Below are 12,180 nucleotides of genomic sequence, written 5' to 3' on the forward strand. Positions count from 1 at the left end.
ACTGCTCTGTTACTCACTTGTGGTCAGGTTTCTTAATTCTGAATTATTTAGGGGAATTTACTTTCTCCTTTTCTCTATTTTTGAACGTGGAATAATTTAAATTACAAATTGACTTTGACCTATTAAAAGATATTCTCTCCAAAAAGTTCTTTCTCATCAAAGCAAAAGATTCTTGACAGACAATATGCTGTAGGGGGAAGAGGGAATGCCCCCACTTCCCCTCACACTGTCACTGCTACCATTGTTCATTTCTTTATCTGTGTAAATAGCTTATGCCAACTAATTAAAGAATTAGAGAAATGGCCTCGTATAAAACAGTATTAACTTTAAGCCATATCCTACCTCACATATAACTTTGTGTATTTATGGCTGCTAGTAACAAATCCAAAACAGGTTATTCCATGAGCTATGATGAATGTGCATAAGAACTCTAGAGACATCGCCAGAGGCTAAAGGCTATTTTTAGTACCTTTTTTTTTTTTTTTTTTTTTTTGCCATGCTCAAGATAATTCACTGATATCCTTCACTAATCTTCAGTACCAAGAGACCAATAATGCACTCAGCACCTTCTCCCTACCCCCCCACCCATCATTTTTTCAACAGTTGGCTAGCCACATGTCTCCTTCAGCTGCAACCAGTGAGAATCTTCACAGACTTGGTCCCCCAGCTTACTGATCTAAAGCAAATACTAAACAGAGAGGTGTTTACCTTTCGTTCATATAACTCTTTCATACTTCTAAATTGCTGATCCCATTGCTGGTTAACTTCCAGGAGCTGAAATTATTAAAATTTGGTGAATCAATATGGATTTCTGCCCATTTGGAAATTTGGCCAAAATGAAATCACTTTTGGGGGGCTAGTAAGACTTGCAAGCCACGGTTGAACACAGTATTCCTTCCACCAAGTTCTTGTAGGGCTGGGACGATTGAATTGAGCACACTCCCTCTTTGTATAACTGGCTAACATATGAAAAACCATTTAGCCTTACGTATATCTTGACTAGTCAGCTGAACTGTTATTAGAACTTTCAACTTTGCTTGTTATTTGAAATTTTCATCTTTGTTTAATACAATCAAAATCCAGTAAAACTTTGGGAGTATTGATGGTTTTCTGTAAGATTTATTAATATATGAGGGTCTTTTTTCAAACCTTTCCATATTTTTCTGTGTGCTTACACTGATTATTATAATTAAATATTTCTTCTAGCTTTTCTAAAGCAGAATTTATATTAATGAATTCCAAATCCTGATAACTTACCATCACGTGCTTGCAATATTGTGCTTTTTAAAATCAACACATGACTTGTAATGTATATGTAATGAATGGATAATATCACCGTTTTGAATTTATAGATTTTCAAGGAATAATAGTTTTGTCATAAGAATATTTAGAAATAATTTAGGCTGCAATTTAGAAGCTTTAAAATCATGTGCTAAAGGAAGAAAAAAAACTATGTCCTGTGTTTTAGTTTTCTTGTAAGGGAAGCCTGTAACTTCCTACATCAAGAGAAATTCCAACACTTTCAATATGGGACAGAGATTGAGAAGATAGTTACAAGGACTAAAAGGAAGCAACATAGTCTCCTAATTATAAAACAAAATATCTAATCCAGACACCCAGTCCCTAGGTAAATCTTATGCTGGAAATAGCTATGGGTATTTAGTATAGACTATATTATATTATTATATAAAGATATCTTATCTGTTGGCATTTTAAGGATTAACATTTCTATGCCATGGTAACATTACCCTGCTATAGTTCAATAATTTTCCAGAAGGATACAATATTTTATGTAATATCAAAGAGGAGTAGAAGGCACCATACAGAAGAACATGAAGGATAAAACATATACAATGGTTTAGGAAACTAATTTAAAATTTGACAACATACACAGTGTTAAAATTGTTACACTTTTCACTTCTTCATCTTCAAGAAGAATAAAGAGGTTCTAACATTCATTAAACTCAGAAAAACAGAACTCATAATAATATCCATCACATTCCTAATGGCATTTTATAAACAACAAAAAAATTTTTTTTCAATAATGCTCCTTAACCCCTATGTGGCTGGATACCCAGCTCATGAAATCATAGTGCCTAAGTCAATTACACCTAAAGCCTTTGACAGTTTGAGTTTCAAGGTATGTCAAGTTGCAAGGCATAAGGCACAGGTGATAAGCTCACATAGTCCATGTGGAGGAAACATCTAAGTTTTGAGAAAAATTAAGATAATTATTAGATTTATGACTGTCATTTTTCACTCATTTACACAAACACTGAAAGACTGGGTAAGAGAAATGCAGGTGAATAAGAAAAAAGTACTTCCTCTCAAAATAATGCAGTCCAAAATCCTAGAGATAAATACTGTGACCCAATAACAAAAATAAAAGACTCTAGACTCTATTTTATTCTCAGCATTAACTCATGATACATGTTGCTTCAGCTAATATTTGTAAATTACCTCTTTTCTCTGTTTTTCCAAGCACCTTATCTTTTGTTCAAGAGAACTTGTCAAGTTCTTTCTGCTTGATGATTGATCATGCTTAAAACAAACAAACAAAAACAAAAACAAAAAAAAAAAAAAGAGAGAAATTGTGAAACAAAATCTTCTATAAAATAAGCAGGAGAAATGTTGTCCTTCACAAACTCTATGCATTTGGCTAACTCTCCTATTGTGATTTATAAAAATATCTTATTCTAGGGGTAACAATCCTTACACCATTATTCCTTCATAGAGACCTGTTGATGAAGAAGCATTATATTATATTTCAAATTCCTTTATATGAATTAACAAAATAATTCTCTAATAAATTATAAATGTATACATTAGTCAAACAAGAAATTAGGATTTTATGAGTTTGGATTTCAATCCTTTTCCCAAAAAATGGAAATTCAGAGTATAATGCTTATGGAAATCAGGTAAGTTTCATGGATACATTTTGGGTATTTACAGAGTAATAAACATTTCTAAAATGTCATTTCTGTAGACATGTCCATATCTGAAGAGTGGCCCTGACAAAAATCAGAGGAATGACAGAATCATCATGAAAAACAGACAAAGACATAAAACTAAAAGGCAGCAAATCCATTCTAAGACTGTAATGAACTAGCTACCTCAGTGTCCTTCATACAATTATGTTATAGAGAGATTGACATAGATTATCTGGTATTGTGCAATTTTAACCAGCCCTTTGAATAAAGCCAGTAGGTTATAAGTTTAAATAATAAATCACTGGCACAACGAAAAAGTTAATCACCTTTCTTTTCAGTTTTTTTTTTTTTCCCTCTCAGTGTTGGGGGTATTTATTTAAAGAAAGCACAAATGCTCTGGAAACTGTGGGCCATCTGTCTAAATGGACCACCAACAAAGCTCACTTAAGTGCTGTTTTCTCTATAGTAACTCAATAGTCTTGTTACCATCTCATCTCTGAGTCATATAAACAGTACAACAAATCTGGTGATGAGGGTTGTCCTAAATCTGCTACTTAGTTTCAAGCTCAATAGTTATGGAAATTAATTAAAGATATCCATGAACAATTAAATATTTTCAAAACATGTTGGCTTTTGCCAAAGCACTTACAGGGAGTGTTCTTTTACAATCATCATGGGGTTTCAAGGACTTTTTTCATTAGAAATGATTTATAAAACTATTTTTCTATCTTTTCTCGCTTACCTATGTCTCACTCAATATTTTAGGGCTGGATCATATGTTACATCTTTATAGAAGCTGCCCTTAGTTTTCTTAGCTTCTTCCTAGACCCATGTACAGTTAAGACCTTATTTTATTTTTAATTTTTTTTAATGTTTACTTATTTTTGAGACAGAGAGACAGAGCGTGAGCAGGGGAGGGGCAGAAAGACAGGGAGACAGAATCTGAAGCAGGCTCCAAGCTCTGAGCTGTTGGCACAGAGCCTGATGTGGGATTTGAACTCAGGAGCTGTGAGATCATGACCTGAGCTGAAGTCGGACACTCAACTGATTGAGCCACCCAGGTGCCCCTAAGACCTCATTTTAAAAGATATTCTTCCATGTGTCTATAAATTCAGAATTATTCTATTTGCTTCTGACCTCAAGAAGCTGGTTTGGCTGAGTTCCAGAAGTAACATCAAAATCCAGGTGACAAATATGTTGGGTCTTAAAATTGGGCTGTCCCTTTTTTAGGAAGTCTAGACTCATTCTGGATTAGAACAGATTGACTATTAGGTACCTTTGATCTGGAAAATGCTGTGAGCCAACTGTATGTTGTGTAACCTGAGCTCAGCAAAGCAGAGATACAGTGAGACCAGATTCCAGATCAGTGGTTCTTACTATAAGAACACATAGAAGTCACTATGGAAGCATGCTAAATGTAGGGCACCACGAACACTGAAAAAGAATTTCTGAAAAGGGAATTGTAGCGCCTCCATTTTTTTTTAATAGACTTTATTTTTTTAGAGCAGTTTTAGGTTCACAAGAAAATCTAGCGGAAGGTGACAGAGTTTTCCCATATGCCTTCTACCCCCACACCTACACCTTTATCAACATCTCCCACCAGAGTGTTACATTTGTTACAATTGATGAATAGTTACTGACACATCACACAAATCCATAGTTTACTTTAGGGTTCATTCTTAGTGTTGTACATTCTATGAGTTTGAACAAATGTTTAATGACATTATAGTATCATATAGGATAGTTTCACTGCCCTAAAAATCCTCTGTGCTCAGCGTATTTATCCCTTCTCTACTTTAAATAAATTTCAGAGGTTATAGTGATTCACACTAAAGTTCAAGGTTCTCCTATTTCAGACCTTTCTTGGGAACACAGATTTGGGGTCCTTAAAAAGTTCCCTTGCTATTTGTGATAGAGACAAAAAAATCTGTGTCTAGCAAACATTTGTATGATTTAACCTTCGGGGAATCCACATTAAGATTAATTATATACTGTGCATGGTTTTTTTTTTTTTTTTTTTTGCCATATATAACTTTCTCTGGAAAGAAATACTAAAACTTTTGGACTTTGATTTTTTATTTATAAATAAAAGTTACTGAAAAGCTAGATACTAAACCTGCAAGTGAGAGAGAGAAAGCACAGTAATAAGAATTGTTTAAAAGCCATAAATGTATCACCAGGAGTTTCTCTGGAGATTAATCAACATTTATTTTACTATGGTTCATGTGTCTCAGGTATGTATTAAAATGGAACAAAGTCAATCAAACACAAAATTTGGGGAAATTTTTCATTTGTATTTGCTTTGCTTTCCAGTTGCTAATGAAGGTGTCTGATGTTTCAATAAACACAAAGATTTTTAGTCATTAGTTATACTAAGGGCCCCACTTACAGAACAATTATTCCTTATATGGTGCAATGTGTGTTTAAAGTGTCTGGGCATTTCTTTCTCATTTACCATAACACCTGGACCAACTTCTAAGATATTCAAATCCTGACACGCTAAATTAAGTATCTAAAGAACAAAAGAGTTCCCTTAATTTGCTATTATATCTTGGCTTATCTCTAAATAGAACTTTAAGAAAGAACATTCATTCATTCATTCATTCAGTTGGGTAAGTGTTGCAGTAACCAGTAACCAAACAAAAACTATGGTATTCATTGTACATCATAAATATTTTACTAGGGATACTTTATTGCTATATTGTATTCTATTTCCAACTGTACAAATATTCTTTTTGAAATTTATATTGAACCAAATTTCTTTAAATCAAGAGCAAAATATGGAGCCCACAGAACTGGGGAGCTCAGAGGGATCAAAGAAAATGCAACAGTCACCCAGATACTTTTTCCTCCTTAAATAACATTGATTAAATACAAAGCAAAGGGGTGCCTGGATGGCTCAGTCCGTTGAGCATCCGATTTCAGCTTAGGTCATGATCCCCCTGTTAGTGAGCTTGAGCCCCAGGTCGGGCTCTGTGCCGACAGCTCTGAGCCTGGAGCCTGCTTCAGATTTTATTTCTCTCGTTCTCTCTCTCTCTCTCTCTCTCTCTCTCCCCCTCCCAGGCTTGTGTTCTCTCTCTCTCTCAAAAATAGATAAATAAACATTTAAAAAAGTTTAAAAAAATACAGAGCAGCTATTATCTAAAGAAAGCAAAGTAGCCATTTCTACTCTTATCCATCATTGCATAATTAACCATTAAAAATGCAATTGATGCTATAATATATATGGTCAATTCATCCCCTAAAGATGTATTCTTACCTCTCCATGCTCCGAAGAACTTTCTGCTGCACTCATTCTAGTTGTGCCCTGTACACAACATGCCATGGAAGCTGTTTTTCCTGGAGTCTTGGAAGACAGAAAGAAAAAGAGAAAGAAAATGTCTCTTGTGGTATCTTTTAAAGTGAAACCAAATATACAAAATTTTTAAAAGACCGCACTGTTAACTCATGGTGGAAAATAACAGCAATTGTTTTTCATTACAAATGAACAGAAGTGACTCTGTATATGAATTACACAGAATAAGGTTATAAGCACAGCATCTGTGATTTTAACTTTTCTTCTCTTCCAAATAGGGATTTCCCAGGATGTCTCAAGTAGGCAGGCTGTGACTAAGGGAGAGGCTGATTAGCCTCACTATGGTATGTAAATTGTCATTCTTCCTTTACTGGCAGTTTCTCCCACTGGAGGAGGAAGTTACCACAGAAAGCCTGGGCAAACCAAGTCTTTCCTCAGTAGCCAGACTGCCATAACTTCATTGTATTTCCCAGAGAGTTAGGTAACTATTGACTTTTTGACAACTCAGTTACTTGCTCACTTGAAGGCAAGATTTTCTGGCAATGCCTTCTAGCTGTGAGCTTAGCTGTGTGGAACTTAATGAGTCATACGTAATTCTGTACGTGCTACTAATTCCTATGGAACTAAAAGAGAAAATTCATTACAGCAAAAATGGGCATTGTTTGGAAAGCTAATGTTTTATATTGGCAGAAAGTTTAAACTTGGTTCTCAAGTTTAAGACTGTCTTGATGGTAGTTTGTTAAGTCCAGATTTCTCCATGATCCATTTGCGGTTCAATCTTTTGTTTTTTTGGCACTAATATTTTAGTGTTCATGAGTTGACTCATACGGTATTGAGGTAATGAAATACTGGGTAATGCAGATAAAAGCGTGCAAAGATGATGCTTGGAGCTACACAAATGAGTCATGGTAGAACAGAAGACCTCATTCCAGACTTGGAGGAGAGGGACCACAGTAGAGCCAGGAATGCAGAAAGAAAAGAATGTGTTGCTGAAGGAAGAAAATAAAGAATTTACAGTCAATTACTTAATTTACATTTTTGTTTACACCTTCCTATGAGATAGCCACTTGTATGCAAGATAAATCCTACAATTCCTGAAATTCAAATTCTTTAAAAGAGAATGATGAGTATCTAAGATGTGGCTGTTGTCTTTTTTTTTTTTTTTTCCTACTTCATATCTAGCACCACTTTTTAACTCTGCCTGTGATCCAGCCATCCTGAACCCCCTTCATTTCCTGAAACAAGCCATGTACCTACCACCTACTGCTTTCTCTGGCTGGAACATTCCCCTGTCTGGGCCCCCTCCAACCAGTTGACCTGGGAAATGCTTAATTGACCTGGCTAATGCTTCTCTTACCCCATAACCTTATTTGATCTCCTTTTACCAACCAGACAGAGCCTTTACTTAGAATTTACATAGTGTATTTACACGTTTGTAAGTTCACCTCCGTATCTACAGTACTGTGACACACAGCACATATTCAACACATTCTGCTGAGTGAATAAATTGATGAATATCTACATGCCACATTTACAGACTTTTTGCTATGTGTGTGTATGTATACATGGTTTTGTTTTTTGCTAGTTTCTTGGTCTGGTTTGGGGGTACACTTGTGAAATGGAGTGATATTTCCTTAAGGCAATATCCAAAAATGCAGGTGGGAATCAAATTGTTCTGATTTCTAAAAGTAAGAGTTATGACTCACATATGATCTGATTTTAGGGGACATAAGCAGAGATTTCCTGGAGACTGGCACTTCATTAACACTAAAACCTGCTCATCCAAAAAGAAAAAGAAAACTCTAACATGAAAATAGTTTCTTCCAGGGGTGCCTGGGTGGCTCAGTTGGTTAGGCGGCTGACTTTGGGTCAGGTCATGATTTCTCAGTCTGTGGGTTCGAGCCCCATGTTGGGCTCTGTGCTGACAGCTCGAAGCCTGGAGCCTGCTTCAGATTCTGTGTCTCCCTCTCTCTCTTTGCCCCTCCCCGCTCCCACTTGGTCTCTCTCTCTCCCTCAAAAATAAATAAATATTAAAAAAAAATAAAATATTTTCTTCCAAACGCTATCCCCCACAACATAGTTATATATAGATAGAGATAGAAATAGAGATAGAGACAGAGACAGAGATAGAGCTACAGAGATAGAGATAGAGATAGATAGAGATAGAGATATATAGATGTAGTTCAGGGTTCCTTTCAGCCTTATCTGTGTATTTGGTAGTAATAACCCAGTGGATATGGTAACATTGACCTAGAAAAGTAGTTGGAAAGATCATTTCTTGACAGAAAGTACAGTACTTGGCCTTGGTGTCTTTTGGGTCTCCTCTGTACAGTATCCTGATGCATACTCAACTGTTTCAGCACAGCGTGGTGTGATGGCTTCCATTGAATGGAAATCCTATACCATTACATTTTTCATTACAATTCCTTTGTGTCTTCTGCTATGCAGTTTAACAGCAAACAGATTTTCTATTAGCTTCAGAGAGACATGTGGTAATTTATGAATTAACAATAACTCTTCTGGAGAGCCCCATGTTTGGATTGAGAAAATAGGAGCTTGCACTAGGCCAGTCTTAGAAATAAACTGGACATTTTCTGTTACATATACCCTTCTTACCTCACCTCCAGCCCGCTTACATGTACTATGTACTTAAGAGTATGATTCTTAGGGGTATCTGGGTGGCTCAGTTGGTTGAGCATCCAACTCTTGATTTTGGCTCAGGTCATGATCCCATGGTCAGAGGATCAAGCCTTGTGTTGGGCTCCACCCTGAGTGTAGGGTCTGCTTGAGATTCGCTCTCTCTCTCTTTCTCTCCCACTCCCCCATTCATGCTCTCTCTTTCTAAAAAAAAAAAAAAAAAAGAGTCTGGCTTTCAGTCAAGCTTTGTTTTGTGAGAAGTCTTACTAGCTGCAATAACTCTCAGAGAAAAAGATGTGTTTCCAAGGGGATTCTGAAGAGCCTTCATTTTTCAAGTCACTAAAATATTACACAGAGAAAAATAATTAACAAAGAGAGATATGGTGAAGAAAAAGGACCAAGGAACTACCAGCCACTAGTTAGTTTGTAACTCTCATCTGAGTTGATGATAATTCTCTCAGAACTAGTCTAAGACAGATCATCACAGTTCTACAAATGCTAGGAGGCATTCTTTATCAGGTAAAATAAACATACCCCCCCTTTTTTTATTATCCTTTTAGAATGAAGGTTGAAAACCTCTTTTGCTTCCTGAATCTATTTGCATGAATTTTTAGGTGAGTGTGTTATCCAGGCAGGACTGAGAGCCTTGGCTGGTGACAAAAAGGTCTGACTCTTGACTCAGGTCATCTAGATTCGTATGTTGGCTCTCCCATTCACTACCCGTGACATTGGGCATGATGCTTAAGGCCTCTAAGGTGCAACTTCCACATTTGTAAAATGAGAATAGTAATAGTGTCCTTCTCCTAGGGGCCTAATAGTGTCATCTTGCTACTTGTGAGAACACATATAAAAACTTAGATACTACTGGTAATAATATGATCTTAAAGATAGGGGGACATTGATCAAATTATTTGTGCAATAAATAATATGAAAAAAGGAAAGGACCATTGATCATTTATGTTTCACTTGGCACTGAATGGATGCCAAAGGAAAATAAGCAAAGGTCCCTGCTTCCAATTAAATTAATATGTATACACATAATATATATCCGCTTGCCTGCAAGAATTCAGAGAGAGAGCTCACTCCCAGCCTTAATCCTTATGGAAGGAGCTGTACTTTCTGCTGGGCCTTGAAGGGTGGATTGGATTTTGATAGATGGTAAAAGCTGAGGTATATTGCTATAATGTGAACAACATAAACGGAATGGAAGTGGACAAACCTAAGTATGAAGAATTGTAATGAGCCCACTGTAACTAGAGTAGAGCTCATCTAAAGTTGATTAGGATCAAATTGTGAAAGACTTTAAATTTCACATTAAGAAATTTTGAGATTATTGCATAGGCCAGGGGGAGCCACTGAAGATCCCTGAGAAAAAGAATTTTACATGATCTGGGTAGCGTTTTTATAAAAATAGACCTCGATATATGCATTATGTAACAAATGAGTGAGATTGAGAACTGCAATACCACTTCGTAGATATTATCAAAAACAATATTTGAAATATTTAACAGCGTGTGGTAATCCAGATATTTAACAATCAGTTCATCTAGGGCACTCAGAATGAATCAGTAAGATTCCTATATTAATTGTCTTCTTGTCATTTCTATCTGGATTTACGTCTTTCTCTGCTTGCGTAAACCTATTTCCTGATCTTCCCCATAAAACTTGTCTTCCCCATTACAGTCAATGGTGACTTTCATGCTCTATATTACAAATCTTGGAGTTTATATATTTGATTCCTCTTTCTCACACAACCTGCATCCAATTTATCTGAACATTTTGCAGGCACTTCAAAAGTATACCAGAAAGGAGAGCAACACATTGGCGCAAGACCCAATTTAATGAGAGAGTGGCGAGGTGAAATAAACATGCCTTTTAATAACTTTTTCAAAATGAGAACTTTAGCGTTTGTGTCCTGATTTTTTTTTTTTAATTTTTTTTTTTCAACGTTTTTTTATTTATTTTTGGGACAGAGAGAGACAGAGCATGAACGAGGGAGGGGCAGAGAGAGAGGGAGACACAGAATCGGAAACAGGCTCCAGGCTCCGAGCCATCAGCCCAGAGCCTGACGCGGGGCTCGAACTCACAGACCGCGAGATCGTGACCTGGCTGAAGTCGGACGCTTAACCGACTGCGCCACCCAGGCGCCCCTTGTGTCCTGATTTTATTCACATGAAAATTTTTAGAGAGCATCCAATAGGGGCTGAAATCTGACTTCGTGTCACATCCTACCTCTATGTTTACTAGTTATGTGACCTTGGGAAGACGCTTAGCATCTTTGGACTGATCAAGCCACCTGCATCCCTTACATGGATTATTGCAATAACCTAATAGCCTCTGTGCTTCCACTCTTGCTCCCTTCCTCCATCTATTATCAATATAGTAGCTATTGTGAGTCTTTAAGAACATGCCATTTCATGTCACTTCTCTGCACAAAACTTTTCAGTGACTTCTCATCGCACTCAGAGATGAAAGCAGAACTCTGTAGAGTGGCCCACAAGACCAAATACACTGTAGCCTGTGCTTCTCTGGCCTCTTTCTCAGTGTTCTTCCCTTTGCTCACTCTGCTCTGTGTCCTGTCCACACTGCTGCCCCATGAGCCTGTTATGCACACTCCTTGTTCTCTCTGCTTAGAACTTCTTTTTCCTAAATATCCACATGGCTCATCCCTTCACCTTCAATAGGTGATTGCTTAAATGTCACCTGTTTCTTGAGTTCTTACCTGACCTCCCAATATAAAATTGCTCTCCAACCCAGCATTTTCTATCTACCTTTCCTGCTGTATTTTTCCATAGTACTATATATAAGATACTATATATTTTTCTTCTTTGTTCCTCTCCACCATTAGAATGTAAACTTCATTGGCAATAATTTTTGTCTCTTGTGTTCATTCCATATTTCTCAAATCTGAAATAATGCCAATTATTTTAGTACCTACTCACATGCACATAATGTTCAGACACATATAATGGCCCCTCCCTACCCAAAAACTAAATCAAGAATATTCCTGAATCAGCTACCTTCTTAAGAGACTATGAAAGATATAAAGATCAGAATTTCAGCTTCTTAGCCTCAAAACTAGTAAATCACCTCTCTTTCAGACCCCAAGCCTGGGCTTGGACTAAGAGAATTGGGTGAGAGAGGAGTCCCAAATCCTATAACTTCATGGGGGCTAAATGCTTATGTCTCTCCAGCTTGTAACTCTGAAGCAATTTTTTCATGCAATTTACAAGTGTTGCTTGAAGTCTGTTTCCACTATACGCTTTTAGTTTTTAGTGCATCTCAGATACATCTTAGGGCAAATTGACTTTTGCCAAC

General features: G+C 36.7%; 1 protein-coding gene and 1 long non-coding RNA gene across 6 annotated transcripts in view; one reads left to right on the plus strand and one right to left on the minus strand.

Moving 5' to 3' along the window:
- TNIP3 (TNFAIP3 interacting protein 3) overlaps positions 1–12,180 on the minus strand; it is a 92,400-nt gene that overhangs the window by 30,890 nt on the left and 49,330 nt on the right. For all 3 annotated transcript variants that reach the window (XM_060654266.3, XM_081795567.1, XM_060654267.3), the window contains 3 exons: positions 6,190–6,276; positions 2,461–2,541; positions 709–774 (listed from right to left, as the gene is read on the minus strand). In XM_060654266.3, the coding sequence (XP_060510249.2) occupies positions 709–774; positions 2,461–2,541; positions 6,190–6,276 (234 nt within the window). The remainder of the gene's footprint in view (positions 1–708; positions 775–2,460; positions 2,542–6,189; positions 6,277–12,180) is intronic.
- Positions 1–12,180, plus strand: part of LOC132692140 (uncharacterized) — a 45,837-nt gene that overhangs the window by 767 nt on the left and 32,890 nt on the right. For 2 of the 3 annotated variants that reach the window (XR_014137619.1, XR_009616200.3), the window contains exon 2: positions 6,504–6,569. This is a non-coding gene — a long non-coding RNA (uncharacterized LOC132692140). Of the gene's footprint in view, positions 1–6,503; positions 9,508–12,180 lie in introns of those variants that run through there. The other variant, XR_013555162.2, reaches the window with a different exon arrangement.

Source organism: Panthera onca, chromosome B1, assembly GCF_046562875.1.
Source record: "Panthera onca isolate mPanOnc1 chromosome B1, mPanOnc1 haplotype 2, whole genome shotgun sequence".
Lineage (NCBI taxonomy): Eukaryota > Metazoa > Chordata > Mammalia > Carnivora > Felidae > Panthera > Panthera onca.